The 23,148-nt window shown below is 47.8% G+C and overlaps 1 protein-coding gene across 1 annotated transcript; it reads right to left on the bottom strand.

Annotated features, from left to right (window-relative positions):
* Positions 1–498: 498 nt before the first annotated feature.
* On the bottom strand, positions 499–23,148 carry LOC140116416 (transmembrane O-methyltransferase homolog). Its single transcript, XM_072132945.1, has 5 exons — positions 22,473–23,148; positions 11,770–11,888; positions 2,282–2,551; positions 2,008–2,204; positions 499–1,212 (listed from the first exon to the last, which is right to left on the bottom strand). Exons 1-5 carry the CDS (start codon positions 22,592–22,594, stop codon positions 892–894), a joined length of 1,029 nt encoding a protein of 342 aa, XP_071989046.1. The 5' UTR covers positions 22,595–23,148; the 3' UTR covers positions 499–891.

The following is a 23,148-nucleotide window of genomic DNA, read 5'->3' as shown; positions in this document are numbered from 1 at the left end:
ATCTCAGTCTGTGGTTCTGCAGAACTTTTTCTGTGTGTCCACAGATCTGCACTGAAAAAGCTCTCCAGCTAGCTATAAACTGAGAGCATCATGTGTCCAATTTTTTTGTTTAAATACTTTATGGTCGCAGAGAGATAAGCAGCACAGTCAGGGGAGACAGCTACTGCAGGGACAGTCTAAACTGAGAAGGATAGCAAAGAAACTGCAGCACATAGGAAATTAAAGTAATAGGCAGAGATGTTTTACATGACGAGAGATACTGATATTGTGAAAAAAAACCTAAAAATTATCCTGCCCTCAAGTTCTCGTACCCGGCTTCACATGTGACACTTCCAACACCAACCCTTGGCAGTGCGATCAGGCTGAGGCAGACTAGGACACCCAGAGGTCACACATTGATTTCCATTGTCACACACCTATACCGATGGACCCGTGCTTTCTCTTTTCTGTTGTAGGTTTTATTTGGAAAATTTAAAAAAAAAGTCTAAAAACCTCTTTAATACACCAGAGAACACATCTATGTCATTTGTCCTGATAGTTTGTTACAATGTATCAGTGCAATGAATGATGACTGGATATAACATTGTAACAAAGCCACAGCAGGAAATTTTCCAGATCTCCGCTTGCTGTTAGTGAATGGGAACATTATTTTGATTCATAAGATAGTGTTGTATTTCCCGCAGCTGAGGGTTTGTTACAGTTGGAAACATTTGCTCATGTACGAATCACAATAAAACTGCAGGTCCTTTGGTCCTTGTTCTCATGGAAAACCATCAAGGTCCGGATTTTACTGTGACTTGGACACGACCCAATGCCGCCAGGTAACCGCAGTCACATGACCTCATCCCGTAGAAAGGGGCGGAGCACGGACTTAGGGTCTATCTGGCGGGGTCACTGCAGTTTGGTGTAGGTGAGCTCAGCCATGCCGTCCCGGATGTAGCGGAAGTATTCCAGGTGTCCGCGGTGCATCTTCAGCTGATACTTCGCGCACGTCTTGACGTACTGTAGGAAATGGGGGGCCCCGGGGAAGAGGACATTGTCGGCCAGGATGAGGGTCCCCTCCTGCAGCAGTCCCACCTCCTCCAGCAGCTGCAGGTCCCGCAGGTAGCAGCGCTTCCCGTGATCCATGAAGATGAAGTCCAGTTTCTGCACGCCGTGCTTGTCCTTCAGCTGCGCTATGATGTCATCGGAGGGTCCGACTAGCAGCTCCACCTACAGGCGGGGAGGATAGAACACGGAGTGAGCACAGATACCGGGGGAGCACTTGTCAGATGGGTGCGAGTGGTGGTGGTGGGGTCACCCCTGTGCCCTACTGACCCATACAATGCCCATGAGGTTATTAATAGAGTCATAACCCCAAATTCAAGGTGGACAGTCCCAGATTCAGGGTCACGGTCGCAGATTTAGGTGGAAAAGTCCCATATTCCGGAGCCTTGTCCAAAATCGAGGTCCCAGATTAAAGGGCAGAATCACAAATTAAAAGGGACAGCGGGTGGGCAGGGACACAGTCTTGGATTCGGGGACACTGTGCATGGGGGACAGTGAGGGCACATTTTACTTTTTGTGGGGGGGGGGGGGGTTGGGGGGGAACTTGGTAGGAATAATACTGTCCGGGGCACAGTCCCAGATTCAGGATCACAGTACCAAACTGAACGTGAGCGGTCCTGGATTCACCGTCACAGTCGCAGATTATGGATGTAAGCTTCCAGATTGAAAGCGGACAGTCCTAGATTAAGGAGAACAGTCCCAAATCGAGGGTAATGGCCCCAGATTATGGGTCAGGAACCCTAAATGAAAGGGGCATGGTCCCAGTTCATGGGCAATGTGCATAAGGGACACTGAGGGCACATTTTACTGTTTGGGGGGGCACATGGAAGGAATAATACTGTCCGGGGTATGGTCCCAGATTCATGGTCACATTAGCAGATTGAGTCATGGTCCCAGATTAATGGTGAAAGGTCCCAGCTAAAGGGTGGAAGGTCCCAGATTCATAAACTCATATCTCACCGTATCATCATCGAACCCCGCCAGCCTGATCACCTTCTCAGCCACTGCCGCTTTCCTGGGATTGGCGTCCACAGTGTAGAGCCTGGCGCCCAGGGGCAGCGCCTGCGCCATGATGATGGTGGCATAGCCGCACTGCGTGCCCAGCTCCAGCACATTGAGGGGCGCGTTCTCATAGATCAGCCGATCCAGGATCTTCCCTGTGAAGAAATAACCACAAATATTCGATATACACAACAGATATGAGCACAATATGGCGGCTCCCGGGACAATTTACCTTTCTGGGGGCCGATGTTACTCAGGTATTCACTGTGATAACAATATTGGTCGAATGTATTGAGCACATGCTGAGGGTCTCCGGGGATGGCGTGTGTGATAACGTACTGGAAGGCCCTCTCCTCACGCGGGATCCCAGTAAGATAATCCTGAATACGGCGCACAATGACAGCGCGATAGAAGAGCAGGAAGTAATGGCGGTAACGGATAATCACCGTGATAATGAATGGAATGAAAGCCAAAGCGATGGCGGGAGAAACCATGATCCCAACTGCAGAGGACAACACATAACAGAGTATCAGTATTATAATACTGCCCCCTATGTACAAGAATATAACTACTATAATACTGCCCCCTATGTACAAGAATATAACTACTATAATACTGCCCCCTATGTACAAGAATATAACTGCTATAATACTGCCTCCTATGTACAAGAATATAACTACTATAATACTGCCCCCTATGTACAAGAATATAACTACTATAATACTGCCCCCTATGTACAAGTATATAACTGCTATAATACTGCCCCCTATGTACAAGAATATAACTACTATAATACTGCCCCCTATGTACAAGAATGTAACTACTATAATACTGCCCCCTATGTACAAGAATATAACTACTATAATACTGCTCCCTATGTACAAGAATATAACTACTATAATACTGCCCCCTATGTACAAGAATATAACTACTATAATACTGCCCCTTATGTACAAGAATATAACTACTATAATACTGCCCCTATGTACAGGAATATAACTACTATAATACTGCCCCCTATGTACAAGAATATAACTACTATAATACTGCCCCCTATGTACAAGAATATAACTACTATAATACTGTCCTCTATGTACAAGAATATAACTACTATAATACTGTCCCCTATGTACAAGAATATAACTACTATAATACTGTCCCCTATGTACAAGAATATAGTTACTATAATACTGTCCCCTATGTACAAGAATATAACTACTATAATACTGTCCCCTATGTACAAGAATATAACTACTATAATACTGTCCCCTATGTACAAGAATATAACTACTATAATACTGCCCCCTATGTACAGGGTTATAACTACTATAATACTGCCCCCTATGTACAAGAATATAACTACTATAATACTGCCCCCTATGTACAGGAATATAACTACTATAATACTGCCCCCCTATGTACAGGAATATAACTACTATAATACTGCCCCTATGTACAAGAATATAACTACTATAATACTGCCCCCTATGTACAAGAATATAACTACTATAATACTGCTCCCTATGTACAAGAATATAACTACTATAACACTGCCCCCTATGTACAAGAATATAACTACTATAATACTGCCCCCTATGTACAGGAATATAACTACTATAATACTGCCCCTATGTACAAGAATATAACTACTATAATACTGCCCCCTATGTACAAGAATATAACTACTATAATACTGCCCCCTATGTAGAAGAATATAACTACTATAATACTGCTCCCTATGTACAGGAATATAACTACTATAATACTGCCCCCTATGTACAGGAATATAACTACTATAATACTGCCCCCTATGTACAAGAATAGAACTACTATAATACTGCCCCCTATGTAGAAGAATATAACTACTATAATACTGCTCCCTATGTACAGGAATATAACTACTATAATACTGCCCCTTATGTACAAGAATATAACTACTATAATACTGCCCCCTATGTACAGGAATATAACTACTATAATACTGCCCCCTATGTACAAGAATATAACTACTATAATACTGCCCCTTATGTACAAGAATGGTGAATTAGTACTCACCGGTAATTCGGTTTCCATCTAGTCCTCCATGACGGCCCACTTGGAGGATGCCCCTTGACCTCTGTAGGGACAGGAAGCAGAGAGGTTAAAAGCCTCCCCCCCGCATCCTCCCGCCAGTGTCTACCAAATAACTACACCGGTGGAAGGTAACGAAAAAAAAATTTTTTATTTGTATGTTAAATGTTCACATACATCTTATGGTACAGTAAAACCATAGGGAGGGAAATATATAGGCCGTCATGGAGGACTAGATGGAAACCGAATTACCGGTGAGTACTAATTCACCATTTCCAAAACGTCCTCCATGACGGCCCACTTGGAGATCTACCAGATTAGTAGAAACTCTAGGGTGGGATAACTGCCTGTAGAACCCTCCTTCCGAAGGAGAGGTCCTGCGAACTTGGTAAATCCAGACGATAGTGTTTAATGAATGTAGATGTTGACGCCCAGGTGGCCGCTTTGCAGATCTGCTCAAGTGATGCGCCTCTTCTTTCGGCCCAGGAGGCTGACATAGCCCTGGTGGAATGAGCCTTTAAATTAGAAGGAACTTCCTTCCCTTGTAAGGTATAGCATGTGGAAATGGCCGACTTAAGCCATCTTGCTATTGAGATCTTGGAAGCTTTTCTCCCCTTATTTTTCCCCTGGAATTGAATAAATAAGTTATGATCAATGCGCCAGGGTTCTGTAGCCTGCAGATAAGCTAGTACAACCCTTCTTACGTCTAGAAGATGCCATGAGGCTTCGTCATTCGAAGAAGGATTTTCGTAGAAGGACGGGAGGGTAATCTCCTGGTTCCGGTGGAAATCTGATACCACTTTGGGAACGAACCCGGGGTCTAGAGTAAGAACAATACAGTCAGGAAGAATGCGCATATAGGGTTCCCTGATGGAAATAGCCTGGAGCTCCCCCAACCTCTTGGCTGTGGTAACAGCAATCAGTAGAGTAGTTTTTAGCGTTAAATTTTTAATGTTAGAGCTCTCCAGAGGTTCGAAAGGAGGTCTGGAAAGAGCGTCTAACACTAGGGTGAGATCCCACGTAGGGGTCCTCCTGAGAACCTGAGGTCTGATTCTGGAGGAGGCCGAGATAAAACGCTTGACCCACCTGTGGTCCGCTAAGGGGAGATCGAAAAAGGCTCCCAGGGCCGAGACCTGCACCTTCAAGGTGCTAGTGGATAGGCCCAATTCCAGGCCCTTCTGAAGAAAGTCCAGGATCTGGAAAATATTTGGGTTGAGTTGAGATGGAGGATTATCCCCACAGAAAGACACAAATTTCTTCCAAATTTTGTGATATATGTTAAAAGTAACTTTTTTCCTACTTGCCTTGAGTGTGGTTACCACCGCTCTGGAGAGGCCCTGTGATCTTAAAAAATCGGACTCAGGATCCACGCCGCCAATTGTAGCTTCTCCGGGTCTGGATGGAAGATAGGACCCTGACGTAGAAGATCCTTCCTTGGAGGCAATATCACTGGTTGTTGGATGGCCAGGGATGTCAGCAAAGGGTACCAGCCCTTTTTTGGCCAGTTCGGGCAGATGAGTATTACCCTTGCCTGGTCCATAAGGATCTTCCTGAGGACCCTTGCGACCAAGGGAATAGGGGGAAAGGCGTAGGAGAGAGGTTCGGTCCAAGGATGACTGAAGGCGTCTAGTCGATCCTTCGGCTCCCTTGCCTCCAGAGAGAAGTATAGATGACACATTGAATTCTCCCTTGTGGCGAATAAGTCGACTTGCGGAGTGCCCCAGAGCTCTGTCAACTGGCTGAAGATTTCCTGATTTAAGCACCATTCGTTGGGAGAAATCACTCTCCTGCTGAGGAAGTCTGCCTCCGTATTCAAAACTCCTCTTAGGTGAGTTGCGGAAAGAGATAGTAGGTTCTCTTCTGCCCAGAAAAAGATGGTGCGAGTCAGGGAGGAAAGAGCTATTGACCTCGTACCTCCTTGTCGCCTTAGGTAAGACACCGCCGTGGTGTTGTCTGTTAGGATATGGACATGTTGATTCTTCACTAGAAGAGGGTTGGACCTTAAGGCTTCCCAGACGGCTCGTAGTTCCCGATAGTTTGAAGGTTTCTTTGCAAGTGAAGGGGTCCAGGGTCCCTGGGCGTAATGCGAAGGGAAGACTGCTCCCCAGCCTAGGCTGCTTGCATCGGTCGTGATGGTCAGACACGGAAGGCAGTGCCAGGCAACCCCTTTCTCCAGATGTTTTGTTTCCAACCACCATTGCAGATCTCTTTTTACCGAGGATGGAATGATGATTTTCCTGTCCAATCCCGAGGTTCTCCGGTTCCAAGAACGGAGAATCCAGCTTTGCAGAGTGCGACAATGGCTCTGGCTCCAAGCTACGGATGAAATGCAGGCCGTGAGGAGACCCAGGATTTTCATTGCTCCTCTGATTGTAATGGAGGTCTTCCTCCTGAAGGAGCGGATCTGGAGTCTTAACCCGTCGGCTTTTTCCTGAGGGAGAAAGGACATCATAAGAGTAGAGTTCAACATTACCCCTAGGAACTTCTTGTGAGTGGAGGGAGACAGATCGGATTTTTGGGGGTTGATTATCCACCCCAGATCTGAGAGTTTTCTCATGGTAAAATCTCTTGCTGTGATAAGATCTGATCTGTTCTTCCCTATAATCAGAAGGTCGTCTAAATATGGTACAATAGACACCCTCTGTAGCCTCAGGAAAGCAACAACCTCCACCATGACTTTTGTAAAAACTCTCGGAGCTGAAGAAATACCAAAGGGTAGAGCCCGGAATTGAAAGTGGAGGATAGAACCCTCTGGAGAAAAGACTGAAAATCTGAGGAACTTTTGAGAGGAGTGGTGAATAGGAATGTGGTAGTAGGCGTCCCGAAGGTCTATCGTGCACATATAGTGGTCGGTATATATAAGCTGAGTAGCGGATCTTACCGATTCCATATGAAATCTCCTGTAAGTGATGAAGTTGTTTAGGGATTTCAGATTTATAATCAGCCTGTTCGACCCGTTTGGTTTCTTGACCAGGAATAGTGGAGAGTAGAAGCCCGACTTTTCTTGGTCCTGCGGAACTGGAATCACCACTCCGGATTGAATGAGGGATGATACCTCCTGCCAAATAAGAAAATGGGTAGAAGGAGAAGTATAGGATGAAGGCGAGACAAATCTTGAGGGGGGGTAGGTGCTGAATTCTATTTTGTAACCGGAACTGATGATGTTCAAGACCCAAGGATTTGAGGTGATATTTGTCCACTGAGTGATGAACTGTAGAAGACGCCCCCCCACTCTGGCGTCATTGCTTCTTTCCCCCCGAGTTGTCTGGAGGATTGGAGAACAGAAACCCCCTACCTCTGCCTCCCTTAGGGTAGCTCCAGCGCCCCTGTTTACCTTTCCCGCGAAAGGAATCTTTAGGGTTCTTGAAGGGACGAAAGGAAGGTTTCCTGGAGGATGTCTTGTTTTCTGGAAACCCCTTCTTCTTATCAGAGGCTTTTTCTAGGATGTTGTCTAATTCAGGACCGAAAACGAAATCTCCTGTGAACGGGATGCTGCAGAGTTTTGATTTTGATCGTATATCGCCGCCCCACTGTTTCAGCCATAAGGCTCTTCTTGCTGCGTTTGTTAATGCACCTTCCTTTGCAGCGAAGCGGACGCCCTCGGCGGAGGCATCTGCTAAGAATGCCGTGGCGGATCTTAGGAGCGGAATGCTGTCCAGTAAGGATGCTCTGGGGGTACCTTCTCTAATATGTGATTCCAGCTCGTTCAGCCAGAAGTAGAGGGTCCTTGCAACTGATGTAGCTGATATGTTAGATTTTAAGCTAAGCATCGACGTCTCCCAGGCTTTTTTAAGAAGCGCGTCAGATTTTCGGTCCATAGGATCCCTGAGCTGAGCGGAGTCCTCGAAGGGAAGGTCTGTTTTTTTGACCACCTTTGTCACCTGTACATCTACTTTCGGAACGGAGTCCCAAACCTTAGAGACCTCTTGATCAAAGACGAGGCGTCTCTTAAAGCTCTTAGAGGTTAGGATCTTCTTCTCTGGGTCTTTCCATTCCTCTGTAATCAACCCTTTCAAGGTTTCGTTAACCGGAAAAACACGTTGTTTTTTAGCCCTTAGGCCCCCGAACAACTCGTCCTCCCGAGACATACAGGGAACTTCTTCTTCGATATTCAAAGTTTCGCGGATTGCCTTCAAGAGGTTATCCAGATCATCTATCTGGAACAGGTGACGAGAATCCAATCTCTGACTGAAGTCCTGGGAATCTTGCTCTTCAGTATCTGCCAGGGAACAAGACGGACCCTCTGAATCATAGGTTTCTTCATCTGATGAGGAGATGTCCGCCAGTCTAGGTTTTTTAGGAGGCGGATCTTTTTGTGTAGCTGACGCCACAGATGCTGTCACTTTATCTTCAATAAAGGATTTTAACTCATCCATGAAAGAAACTTTTTCAGACCGCATAAATTCATCGATACATGGTCTGCATATAGGTTTTACATATGATTCGGGCAAAACCTGGAGGCACATATTACATTTCCTAGCAGGGGTCCTACTCCTGATAGAACGGTCGGACTTGCTGGATTTCTCAGACCTCTCAGGTCTGTCCTCTTTGCCTTTCCCCTTAGACCCTTGTTCTTTATCCTAAGGGGGAAAGGTGAGGAAATTTAACTAACTTGGGGCTCAATATGTATCATAGATACCATAAGACCATGCCATACAGCACCACTTACGTGACCAGAAGGGTGGAGTAGGCCCAAGTCTGCCTCATCAGCCATAGTAAGGAAGTCTGGGACGGCACAACCACAGTACACTGTAACGCTACGAGTGAACGCCAAAATTAGCAACCCACCTCGTTAAATACCTTATCGGGGAGCCCATCCCCCATGCAGGTGGCGGTACAGCGGTACAGCAGTCCTCCGTGACGATTCGGCCTACTTCCGGTCGCGACCGGAAGTCGTCACGGAGCGCAAAGGACGCCTGGGAACGGAGGTTCCCCCAGGCGCCACGCGTCCTCGCGTAAGCCCTGCTCGGCCGCGGGTGAAGACGGAAGATCCGGATCCACCTAGAGCCAGGGAGGAACCCCCGGGGAAGAGTCCAGCCGTGGCCCCGATCCGGAGGGGAACTACGACCTGCAATAGGTCGGCGTAACCCCAGGTAAGTGCTCTCTTGCATAGGAACAAAACGTCCCTCCCCCCCCACTTGGAGGAGAGAGAGACCCTCTCTACCTGCCCTCTGTAGGGACAGGAAGACACTGGCGGGAGGATGCGGGGGGGAGGCTTTTAACCTCTCTGCTTCCTGTCCCTACAGAGGTCAAGGGGCATCCTCCAAGTGGGCCGTCATGGAGGACGTTTTGGAAATATAACTACTATAATACTGCCCCCTATGTACAGGAATATAACTACTATAATACTGTCCCCTATGTACAGGAATATAACTACTATAATACTGCCCCCTATGTACAAGAATATAACTACTATAATACTGTCCTCTATGTACAAGAATATAACTACTATAATACTGTCCCCTATGTACAAGAATATAACTACTATAATACTGTCCCCTATGTACAAGAATATAACTACTATAATACTGTCCCCTATGTACAAGAATATAACTACTATAATACTGTCCCCTATGTACAAGAATATAACTACTATAATACTGCCCCCTATGTACAGGGTTATAACTACTATAATACTGCCCCCTATGTACAAGAATATAACTACTATAATACTGCCCCCTATGTACAGGAATATAACTACTATAATACTGCCCCCCTATGTACAGGAATATAACTACTATAATACTGCCCCCTATGTACAAGAATATAACTACTATAATACTGCTCCCTATGTACAGGAATATAACTACTATAATACTGCCCCTTATGTACAAGAATATAACTACTATAATACTGCCCCCTATGTACAGGAATATAACTACTATAATACTGCCCCCTATGTACAAGAATATAACTACTATAATACTGCCCCTTATGTACAAGAATATAACTACTATAATACTGCCCCTATGTACAGGAATATAACTACTATAATACTGCCCCCTATGTACAAGAATATAACTACTATAATACTGCCCCCTATGTGCAAGAATATAACTACTATAATACTGCTCCCAATGTACAAGTATATAACTACTATAATACTGCCCCCTATGTACAAGAATATAACTACTATAATACTGTCCTCTATGTACAAGAATATAACTACTATAATACTGTCCCCTATGTACAAGAATATAACTACTATAATACTGTCCCCTATGTACAAGAATATAACTACTATAATACTGTCCCCTATGTACAAGAATATAACTACTATAATACTGTCCCCTATGTACAAGAATATAACTACTATAATACTGCCCCCTATGTACAGGGTTATAACTACTATAATACTGCCCCCTATGTACAAGAATATAACTACTATAATACTGCCCCCTATGTACAGGAATATAACTACTATAATACTGCCCCCCTATGTACAGGAATATAACTACTATAATACTGCCCCCTATGTACAAGAATATAACTACTATAATACTGCTCCCTATGTACAAGAATATAACTACTATAACACTGCCCCCTATGTACAAGAATATAACTACTATAATACTGCCCCCTATGTACAGGAATATAACTACTATAATACTGCCCCCTATGTAAAAGAATAGAACTACTATAATACTGCCCCCTATGTAGAAGAATATAACTACTATAATACTGCTCCCTATGTACAAGAATATAACTACTATAATACTGCCCCCTATGTACAGGAATATAACTACTATAATACTGCCCCTTATGTACAAGAATATAACTACTATAATACTGCCCCCTATGTACAGGAATATAACTACTATAATACTGCCCCCTATGTACAGGAATATAACTACTATAATACTGCCCCCTATGTACAGGAATATAACTACTATAATACTGCCCCCTATGTACAAGAATATAACTACTATAATACTGTCCCCTATGTACAAGAATATAACTACTATAATACTGCCCCCTATGTACAGGAATATAACTGCTATAATACTGCCCCCTATGTACAAGAATATAACTACTATAATACTGCCCCCTATGTACAGGAATATAACTACTATAACACTGCCCCCTATGTACAGGAATATAACTACTATAATACTGCCCCCTATGTACAGGAATATAACTACTATAATACTGCCCCCTATGTACAAGAATATAACTACTATAATACTGCCCCCTATGTACAGGAATATAACTACTATAATACTGCCCCCTATGTACAAGTATATAACTACTATAATACTGCCCCTATGTACAAGAATATAACTACTATAACACTGCCCCCTATGTACAGGAATATAACTACTATAATACTGCCCCCTATGTACAAGTATATAACTACTATAATACTGCCCCCTATGTACAGGAATATAACTACTATAATACTGCCCCCTATGTACAAGTATATAACTACTATAATACTGCCCCCTATGTACAGGAATATAACTACTGTAACACTGCCCCCTATGTACAGGAATATAACTACTATATACTGTAGAACTGTTTTCTACCGCTATACGGTTACGGGTCCCCCTACACACATTCTGAACCCCCGTTTACTCCTCTGACTTCAATACTACCAGTGCCCTGGACCCTATTAGAAGGGATATTTCTATATGATAGTGATTTACTTACTGTGCTGTCCGTCTCTCTCTCCGGCTGTGGATCTTCTCTCCTGTGTCCTACATCCGGCGCTGCTTCCAGTCTTCTCCTCCATTATTAATGAGTTGGTGCAGCCAGTCAGGGGGCGACACCTGAGAGGTGGGGGTCAGGTTACTGCAGGTGCCAGGTGTTATAGGGTGAGGATACCGCCGCTCACTGTCTGCTCAGTGCCCTATAAGATCCAGTCCCACTTCTGGCACCTCAAATCATTCCCAATGAGGTGAATATGCATCACTTATTCTGTATTATACTCCAGAGCTGCACTCACTATCCTGCTGCTGGTGCAGTCACTGTGTACATATATGACATTACTTATCCTGTACTGATCCTGAGTTACATCCTGTATTATACTCCAGAGCTGCACTCACTATTCTGCTACCGGTGCGGTCACTGTGTACATACATGACATTACTTATCCTGTACTGATCCTGAGTTACATCCTGTATTATACTCCAGAGCTGCACTCACTATTCTGCTGGAGGTGCAGTCACTGTGTACATACATGACATTACTTATCCTGTACTGATCCTGAGTTACATCCTGTATTATACCCCAGAGCTGCACTCACTATTCTGCTGCTGGTGCAGTCACTGTGTACATACATGACATTACTTATCCTGTACTGATCCTGAGTTACATCCTGTATTATACTCCAGAGCTGCACTCACTATTCTGCTGGTGCAGTCACTGTGTACATACATGACATTACTTATCCTGTACTGATCCTGAGTTACATCCTGTATTATACTCCAGAGCTGCACTCACTATTCTGCTGGTGCAGTCACTGTGTACATACATGACATTACTTATCCTGTACTGATCCTGAGTTACATCCTGTATTATACTCCAGAGCTGCACTCACTATTCTGCTGGTGCAGTCACTGTGTACATACATGACATTACTTATCCTGTACTGATCCTGAGTTACATCCTGTATTATACCCCAGAGCTGCACTCACTATTCTGCTGCTGGTGCAGTCACTGTGTACATACATGACATTACTTATCCTGTACTGATCCTGAGTTACATCCTGTATTATACTCCAGAGCTGCACTCACTATTCTGCTGGTGCAGTCACTGTGTACATACATGACATTACTTATCCTGTACTGATCCTGAGTTACATCCTGTATTATACTCCAGAGCTGCACTCACTATTCTGCTGGTGCAGTCACTGTGTACATACATGACATTACTTATCCTGTACTGATCCTGAGTTACATCCTGTATTATACCCCAGAGCTGCACTCACTATGCTGCTGCTGGTGCAGTCACTGTGTACATACATGACATTACTTATCCTGTACTGATCCTGAGTTACATCCTGTATTATACTCCAGAGCTGCACTCACTATTCTGCTGCTGGTGCAGTCACTGTGTACATACATGACATTACTTATCCTGTACTGATCCTGAGTTACATCCTGTATTATACTCCAGAGCTGCACTCACTATTCTGCTGCTGGTGCAGTCACTGTGTACATACATGACATTACTTATCCTGTACTGATCCTGAGTTACATCCTGTATTATACTCCAGAGCTGCACTCACTATTCTGCTGGAGGTGCAGTCACTGTGTACATACATGACATTACTTATCCTGTACTGATCCTGAGTTACATCCTGTATTATCCTCCAGAGCTGCACTCACTATTCTGCTGCTGGTGCAGTCACTGTGTACATACATGACATTACTTATCCTGTACTGATCCTGAGTTACATCCTGTATTATACCCCAGAGCTGCACTCACTATTCTGCTGCTGGTGCAGTCACTGTGTACATACATGACATTACTTATCCTGTACTGATCCTGAGTTACATCCTGTAGATCTTTTATTTTATATAAAAATAAAAAACATAACAATACAAACCAAACATAATACATAATATATACAAAATATATACAATATCTTACCTGCTGGTCCAGCCACATTCACTCCTAGCTAAAACAATAACTTAAAATACACCAAAATGTATAAACACCAAATACTACAACCCCCACCCAACCGATTGTCACACCCTCAACCAAACCAATAAACAATAAGACAAGCCACACCCACAAATAAACATAAATGACTATAAATATACATAAACCCACCCCACACCCTCTAATAACAAACCACCCCACACAGATCACATCCCACACCCATTTTTTTTTTTTTTTTTTTTTTTTTTTTTTTTTTTTTATAAATATATAATAACAAACACAGAATACACATAACACTACACTAAACTAAATCCCTCGCCCGCACCCTCCCCTTCCCCCCAGACACTGGTCTAACGTCCAAAGTTTGCGTTAAGTAGTCCAGACCAGTGCCCAGGGTCATAGAGTCCAAGGTCAATGTAAATCCCACCACCATCACCCCCCTCCCAACCTAACACTATGTCCCAAGCCCCACTATATACAATATATACAGTATTTACAACATAACAAAGAAAACAGAATACAATTAAAGTCTAAACAACATAAATACAAACCACATAAAGCCCAGGTTCGGCGCCTGCAAGCCCTACATCACTACATGCTCAGAACACAAAACAAAAATCTACAGTGCAGCTTCAGCCCAACACCAGGAGAGGAGATGACAGACTAAGGGACACTAAAGGAGAACCCCCTCCAAAGGAGAGAGGCCCTCCCCGTGCCCAGCCTCTCATACTCCAGAGAGCGCACCTTCACCAGGTCACCCAGAATGTTCCTAACCACCTCATCCACCGGGAGGATTTTACGCTGCGTCGATACTAAACACCGTGCGTTCCACGTGTGGTACCTGACCACTAGGCTAACTAGGAATAACGTGCAGCGGTCCCGGCCACCCAGGCCTCTGAATGCTCCATAGGCCCACTCCGCATAGGAGAGACCGGCCAACCCGGGCCAATGGATGGAAGCGCCCACCCGGTTGTACACCTCTGTGTTAAAGGGGCACTGAAGCAGGAAGTGGTCCATGCTCTCCAGCAGACCACCGCACTCCTCCCGGGGACAACCCCTTTCCTCAGAGCTCCTACACTTCAGATTGTCCCTCACACACAGCTTTCCATGGAAGCAGCGCCAAGTCACGTCCCAAAACTTCAAGGGGATCCTGATGGAATTCAAAAGACCTAAACCCACCCCAAGATCCCGACTTGGGCAATCCCTGAGGGCCAGAGGCTTCTGGAAATGGGTCAACAGGACCCTCTTGTCAAGGATTTTCCTCGACATGGTCCTGATCTCCCACATTCCCAGACCCCACCGGCGAATCACCTTCAGAACCGGGGTAGCGTAAGCCGGAAGATGCCCATGCGGTGTACGGAGATCCTTCACTTGCCCTCCTGTCTCCCATTCCTGGAAGAAAGGCCGAAACCATCCCCTACAGGAGTATACCCACGGAGGAGCCCTCTCTTTCCAGAGGTTTGCTACATTGATCTTAAGAAAGGTATTCACTAGGAACACCACAGGGTTGACCATACACAACCCTCCTTGTCTCCTCGTGCGGTAAGTAACCTCCCTCTTGATTAGGTTCAGCCTATTCCCCCATAACAGCTGGAAGAACAGACTGTAGACCCGAGTCCAGAGGGGTTCTGGCAACATGCACACACTGCCCAGATAAATCAGCAACGGGAGCAGGTAAGTTTTGATCAGGTTAACCCTTTCTCTGAGGGTCAAAGACCAACCCTTCCACTGGTCCACCTTCTGAGCGGCGATCTTAAGCCTGCCGTCCCAGTTTTGCATGGGGTAATCCCCCTGGCCAAATTCGATGCCGAGAACTTTGGCAGAGTCCTGGGGCCCTGGAAGAGTGTCCGGGAGATCAAAGCCCGGATCCCCCTCTCCCAGCCAGAGACTCTCACACTTATCCCGGTTGATCTTGGACCCAGAAGCATCTGAGTAGCGGTCAACCTCTGACATCACCCATTGCGCCTCCCCTCCCGAGGACACGAAAAGGGTGACATCATCGGCATACGCTACCACCTTTAGAGTGGCTTCCGGTGCTGCCCGATCCATCCCGACTCCCACCAACGGCCCACGATCAACCCTCCTAAGGAATGGGTCAATCGCGAACACGTATAAAAGTGGGCTCAGAGGACAACCCTGGCGAACACCAGACCCGACCTCAAAAGAGCGGCCAATCCAACCGTTCACAAGCGGGAAACTCTCTGCCCCTGCGTACAAAACTTTCAGCCAATTGACAAACTCCCCCGGCAGGCCATACCTCAGAAGGACAGACCAGAGGTACTCGTGGTTAACCCGATCAAACGCTTTTGCCTGATCCAAGGACAGCAAGTACCCCTTCCAGTTACCAGCCCTGCCCTGCTCCACTGCCTCCCGGACACAAAGCACAGCACTAAATGTACTGCGGCCTGGAACAGAGCAGTGCTGGGTCCCCGAAAGGAGCCGGGGCGCAAACTGCACCAGCCGATTAAACAGCACCTTTGCCAAAACCTTTCTGTCCGTATTGAGAAGCGCTATGGGACGCCAGTTCTCAACACGAGATCGGTCCTTACCCTTTGACAGGATGATCAGGGCTGACCTCCTCATTGACTTCGGCAGAGCGCCCGAGGAAAGACACTCATTGAATACCTCAGTCAAGAGGGGAACCAAGGCGTCCTTAAAGGTCTTATAAAACTCAGATGTTAAGCCATCCGGGCCTGGCGATTTCTTGAGGGCGAGCCCTTCAATCGCCCGGCTGACTTCCTCTTCCCTGATCATCTCTGTCAAAACATCAAGAGAGGGGTCTACTCCTGGCTCAGGGACAGTTTCTGCCAGGAAATCCGACATCACATCCCGATCTAGATCCTTCCTGCCCAAGAGGTGCGAGTAGAAGGATCTGACGACCTCCAGAATCCCTGATCTGGACCTTTTCAGGGATCCCGTACTGTCAACCAGTCCTGTGACAACTTTACCATTCACTGACATCTTGCAGTTTCTGTAAGGGTCGGGCGAGCGGTATTTCCCGTAATCCCTCTCAAAAACCAAAGATGCGTGTCTATCGTACTGACACCTCTTCAGCAAGGATTTCACTCTGGAGATGTCCTCACGACTACCCCCAGTCGAGACGAGATGCTCGAGTTTCCTCCTCAGGCCCTGATACAGGCGGTACCTGTCCAGGCTCCTGAGGCTCGAGAGCTGGCGGAAGAATCTCGCCACCCTTTTCTTGAGCATCTCCCACCACTCTGACTTACTGCTACAAAGGCCCAGCAATGGTACCTGGCTCTGAAGAAAGTCCTCAAAGGATTGTCTGATCTCCGCTTCTTCCAGGAGAGACGAATTGAGCTTCCAGTAGCCTCTTCCCATCCGGGGGGTCTCTGTAACATTCAGAGAAAACAAAATTAAACAGTGGTCGGAGAACTCCACCTCAACAACGGACACTGGTGAAGAAATGGCTTCCTCCTTTAAATAAAACCTGTCTATTCTAGACCTGCAGCTACCCCTATAATAGGTGAACCCCGGGTGGCCTGGGGTGTGCCGGATGTGGACATCCACCAGGCGAGCCTCACTAGCTATACTATTAAGAGCGACGCTATCATAAGTCAGCTTGTCTCTGGAACCTCCCCTATCCTGGGACCTCGTGACAGCATTGAAGTCCCCTCCAAAGACCACCTGCCGACTTGTAAAAAGGTAGGGCTTGATCCTCATAAAGAGACACTTCCTGTCCCACTTTGACTGGGGACCATAGATGTTAATTAGGCGAAGTTCTTGTCCCTTCATGAGGACATCCAGGATCAGGCACCTCCCCATTTCTAACTCAATAACTCGTCGGCATTCTACCGGTGCGGTAAAAAGTACCGCCACTCCGCTATACGGCTCGGCCGCAAGAGACCAATAGGAAGGCCCGTGTCTCCATTCCCTCTTAGCTTTAAACACGGCCGCCAAATCTGGCAGCCTGGTCTCCTGCAAAAATAAAATGTCGGCTTCAACACGGCCGAGAAAATCAAAGGCCGCAAATCTAGCCGCATCAGACTTAATGCTGGCGACATTAATGGACGCCAGCGTCAACGGAGTGGGTGCCGCCATCATGAGTGATTGAGTTAGACGGCTTTCTTTTTACCCATCTTACCACCACCCTCGGGAAATGAACACCCCCTTTTTAGACATATTGTGGTGTCCATCTCCCTCACCTCTGATGCTTCAGGGGCAGATCCAGGACCTGCCCCCTCATCCTCGTCTCCAGACTCTGGGCCAGTCTCCCCTCCTGAGGACCCTGACTCCCCAGGGGGAGACTCGGCACCTCCTGCAGGCTCCGCTACCTCTGGCCCTTCACCCTCAGCCCCTCCATCGGCAGGAGAGGCTCCATCCAGGGCCAGGAATCGATTTGAAAGTTCGACCAGCGGGGGGTCGGTTGCACCTTCCTTGGGTACCTTAGTCAGGGAGGGAGAAGATCTTACACCTCCCTTCTTTTTACCCTTTTTCTTCTTTTTGGCGCCACGCTTACGCTTTTCCTCTAGCCACGCCCTATTATCCTCGTCCATACTCTCATAATGGGAGGAGTCTGAGGACGTGGCACCTTCCTCTCTCTCGATCCTCCTGACCTCCTCATCCAGTACATCCTCCCCTGGGGCCTCAGCGACAGGTGTGGTCTCTAGGAGAGCGCCAGAGGTTGTCCCAGCAGCCCGAGACTCCCCCCGCTCTCTCTCCTGTTGACGCTTCTCTAGACGCCTTAGCTGGGCAGGCGTCTTTTTCCTGTCTTTCTTCCCTGGCCCCTCCATTCCTCCGCCTCTGCTAGTCCCCTCCCCAGCAGATTCAGCCTCATGGCTTTCATCCGCTGAGGCTGAGCCCGCATTAGCGAAGGAAAGAGGACAACGACTGTACGGGTGACCGAGATCACCACACAGGTTACACCTAATCTGCCCTGTACAGGATGCAGCGAGATGGCCGACACCCCCACACAACGCACACTTCTGCACGGTGCAGTTTGCGCTGAAATGTGTGGGGTCACCGCACCTGTGACACAGCTTAGGCTGCCCCCGGTAGAAGATCAGGATCCGATCCCTCCCCAGGAAGGCTGATGAAGGGATGTGGGCGACTGAGTTACCTGAACGCCTCAACTTTACCATGAAGGTCCAGGCCCCTGACCAGATACCATACTCATCACGATTTTTTTCCGGTACTCCCAGTACCTCTCCATAACGATTTATCCAGGTCATGATGTCAAAGCAAGATAATGATTCGTTACGGGTAAGAACGGTCACTTTCTTGAGTTCGCTCTGGCGGGACACTGCTTGCACAGCAAAGTCCCGCCACTCGGGCTCGTTGTATCTCAGCTCATAGTTGGACCAGAAGAGCTCAAGCCCCTCCGGCCGAACAAAGCTGATATCAAACTCAGATGTACCATAGGGATGGATCAAGGCAAAGATGTCAGCCGCCTTGAAGTCCATCTTCAGCAGCAGCTCAACTACCCGTGCCCGAGGGGGACACACATCACTGCCACGCCACCGAAGACGGACCACATTCCTACGGTTAGCACCCGGCCCGGTTGTCGGGAGCGACCATGATGTCTCCCTGCCTCTTTGCTCTCGGAAGGCAGACAGGCCGTGCCTCTCTATCCAAAACGACAAATCAACCTCCTGCCCCGCTACATTGATCGTCCTTTCTCCCTTCTGTAAGGCCTGCAGGAGGCGCCGTTGCAAAAAGCCGTCCCCAGAGCCCAGAGACGAGGATGATGGAACCCTACTTCCCCCAGCAGCGACACTGGCATAGCTCTTAATAGGGGCCGCCACTGGGGGAGCAACCGGACCAACCCCTGCACCCACCACATTAACACTACCCACCTGCATGTTATACTCAGCCGCGCCACTCACACCCCCAGTCACTCCATCAGTCATCCCCATAACTGGTAACGGTTCTCCACCACTCACACCATTCACATTATCCACCACAACATTACTGACTCCACTCACACTGGCTGGACCAGCAGCAATATTAGCAGACAAGACCACCTCCGCATCTTCAGGCACAAGGGACGGGGGTCCCCCCGCAGCGCATCGCCCAGAGGGGACCCCAACTTGTGTCACACTTGTGCCCTCCGCATCATCGGTAGCAGATGTTATTTTACTTTTCTTAGAGGAAGGTAAGAGTCGCCGCTGATCTTTGGCTGGTATGTGGCGCCGCTGATCCCCACCTTCCTCAGCACTCCTCTGCAGACTGTCTCCAACACCAACACAAAACAGTACTTTAGGCTTGGGAGGTCCAGAGCCCTCAGCCTCAGCGACCCCTCCACGCTGCCGCCGCTCCATAACCAAGTGATCAGCGGCAACAGCATGAAGAGGCGCCGAGGCACCGGAAGCTGCCACCAGTGCCGGGCTATCCCCCCCTCCCACTGGGGGACGCACCACAGCACTGGATTTGGATGGTATCGCAACAGCCGAGCCGCCCTTACTGTCCGGCCTTGCGGCCGATGCCTCCCCTGCTCCCCCACTGTTACCACAAACAGAGACGGAGCCCATCGCCACATCAGATGTCACACCTGTAATCTCCCCGCTCCCTGGCACTGAGTCCACTGTAGGACCCGTGCTGGGCTGGGTAACGGGGCTCGCACAGTGAGCTGACCCTGCGGCCGACTCGGGTTTTACGGGGAGGGGGCTGTAGACTAGACTCACCACTTCCACGGATTTGGTCTTCTTCTTTCGTGGTTTGCTGCCCCCCGGTGCATCCTCCGGCAGATCGTCTCCAAAAGTAAAGTCCTGGAGGTGCACAGGGGACTCGAGCCGTCGGATCTCCTCCATCAGCGCCCCTCCCTGGTGGCTGTCACTATCCTCACCCGGGCCGGCAGAACCGCAGCCAGATGACATGGCCGCTTGTCCTGCAGGGGGCCCACTGCACGGCACCGGACTTTCCTCCTCCGTCTGACTCTCAGGCTGAAGCCCCATCAGCCGCCTCTGCTTCTCCTCCTCCATCTCCCGGAACCGCTCATCATTAAGGATCTTTTCCTTGAATGGTCCGCTCCTCTCCAGCAGGTAAACCTTCCTCTCCTCCAAGGCCTGGATGTTAGTCTGGAGCCTGGAAATCTCTGCCATAATCTGCTCCTTCTTCCTCTTTGGGGCAGAGCTTGCCCTGGCATGGGCGCACCTGAGCTCCTCCCGCAGTCTCCTCACCGTCTTGCTGGCTTCTTCGTACTCAGAGAGGTGGCCCAGAGCCCGGGAGGCATAGGTGGAAATAGACTCCCGGGTCCTCAGCATTCCCCAGCCCTCTTCACTGAGGTCAGCCTCACCTCTCTGAGCACTCAGCTTTCCCGCGGTATCCAGCTTTTCCGAGGTACCCAGCTTTCCCGAGGTGTCCAGCTTTCCTGGGGTTTTGGCGCTTTTTGAAGCCTTAGCTGGCCTGGGGGTACTTGGAGCAGCATTGCTGCTGTTCCTTGCAGATCTTCTCACCCCCAAGGCTTCCGCAGCGCTGGCCGGTTCCTGGCTACCCCTGCCTCCCGCCGGCCTAGACCGGGAAGCAGGAGCCTGGGACTTGCTGCCCTGGCTCATGCCTGAAAACCCACTCCCTCCCTGGGAGAGGAGAGAGCAGGCCCCAGGTGGAGGTGGTTTTCCCTGGAGCTCAGGAGCAGCAGCAGCACACAGCCTCTCACAGCAACAGAGAGTTAACGAGCTGACGAGATACACCTGAGATGCACTCACTATTCTGCTGCTGGTGCAGTCACTGTGTACATACATGACATTACTTATCCTGTACTGATCCTGAGTTACATCCTGTATTATACTCCAGAGCTGCACTCACTATTCTCCTGCTACTGGTTGCACTCACAATGTATTTATATGTTGCTGACCCAGATTTGTTTTTCTCTTGTGGATTTTTTATGGTCTTAATTAATATTGAATTTTGACCACAGTTTATGAGATGATTAAAGTTCAGGACAACGTCACTTTATCCTATTTCGCAAAAATGGAGGAGCCTAGAACATACTACCATATATTATACATAGTACAGGACCAGAGGGGAGGAGCCTAGAACATACTACAATATATTATACATGGAATAGGACCAGAGGGGAGGAGCCTAGGACATACTACAATATATTATACATAGAATAGGACCAGAGGGGAGGAGCCTAGGACATACTACAGTATATTATACATAGTACAGGACCGGAGGGGAGGAGCCTAGAACATACTACAATATATTATACATAGAATAGGACCAGAGGGGAGGAGCCTAGAACATACTACAGTATATTATACATAGTACAGGACCAGAGGGGAGGAGCCTAGAACATACTACAGTATATTATACATAGTACAGGACCAGAGGGGAGGAGCCTAGAACATACTACAATATATTATACATAGAATAGGACCGGAGGGGAGGAGCCTAGGACATACTACAGTATATTATACATAGTACAGGACCGGAGGGGAGGAGCCTAGAACATACTACAATATATTATACATAGTACAGGATTAGAGGGGAGGAGCCTAGAACATACTACAGTATATTATACATAGTACAGGACCAGAGGGGAGGAGCCTAGAACATACTACAGTATATTATACATAGTACAGGACCAGAGGGGAGGAGCCTAGAACATACTACAATATATTATACATAGAATAGGACCGGAGGGGAGGAGCCTAGGACATACTACAGTATATTATACATAGTACAGGACCGGAGGGGAGGAGCCTAGGACATACTACAGTATATTATACATAGTACAGGACCAGAGGGGAGGAGCCTAGAACATACTACAGTATATTATACATACAACAGGCGTAGCGGTGGAAGGACCATGAAACCCTTAGGTCCAGGGGGGGCAGTGGAACCCCAAGTCCTCCTGACAATGGCCGCCACACAGCAGATTGTGCTTATGTCATATGAACCATCCATAGCCAGAAAGTACAATGCTCCGGGCTCCGGCCCAGTACTCGGCACACAGATGTAGCAGAGCTGAATGTGTCATTGTCACGGTGTCACATGACATGTTGGGTCTCATTCTGTTCCCTGTGACGGGACCCGAGTTGCCTTTTGGGCTGGGGGTAGGGGGCAGGGGGTGTGCAGTGATATCTATAACATTGGTAACATGGGCTAGTACAAGGGGGGAGGAGGTACTGGCACTGACCCAATAATTGGGGGCTGAGTGAAGCTGCCCCTGGGGGGTCTTTGGTCATATGTTACCCCCACACACACATTCCTGGCAGCGGAGGGGGTCACGTGACCCCTCCCTGGGGAGCAGATCTTAGTTCTGGTAATATAAACAAGCCCCTCAGAGCGGGGACCCCCTCCCCTCAGCCATCAGTGCCCCCAGTGTTGTCTGTGGCGAGGAGGGATGACATCACAAGTGGCGCCTGTTCAGCACAACATCTGCTCTGCATTACTGCCCAAATATAAATGGAGCGAGGGGGGGGCTGCATCGTAATAACCTAATAATCACACAGTAATGG

This window comes from Engystomops pustulosus, chromosome 2, assembly GCF_040894005.1.
Source record: "Engystomops pustulosus chromosome 2, aEngPut4.maternal, whole genome shotgun sequence".
Lineage (NCBI taxonomy): Eukaryota > Metazoa > Chordata > Amphibia > Anura > Leptodactylidae > Engystomops > Engystomops pustulosus.
The sequence above is the reverse complement of the archived record's forward strand: the minus strand, read 5'-3'. Positions and strand labels throughout refer to the sequence as shown.

Bases quoted from the DNA above. Each gene is read 5' to 3' on its own strand.
- LOC140116416 (XM_072132945.1), bottom strand. From the start codon at position 22,594: ATGGATGGTTCATATGACATAAGCACAATCTGCTGTGTGGCGGCCATT. The intron at 11,889-22,472 runs GTATGTATAATA...CCCACCTCTCAG, and splicing joins CTTCCACCGCTACGCCTGTT to GTGTCGCCCCCTGACTGGCT. The intron at 1,213-2,007 runs GTGAGATATGAG...CCCCGCCTGTAG, and splicing joins CGGGGTTCGATGATGATACG to GTGGAGCTGCTAGTCGGACC.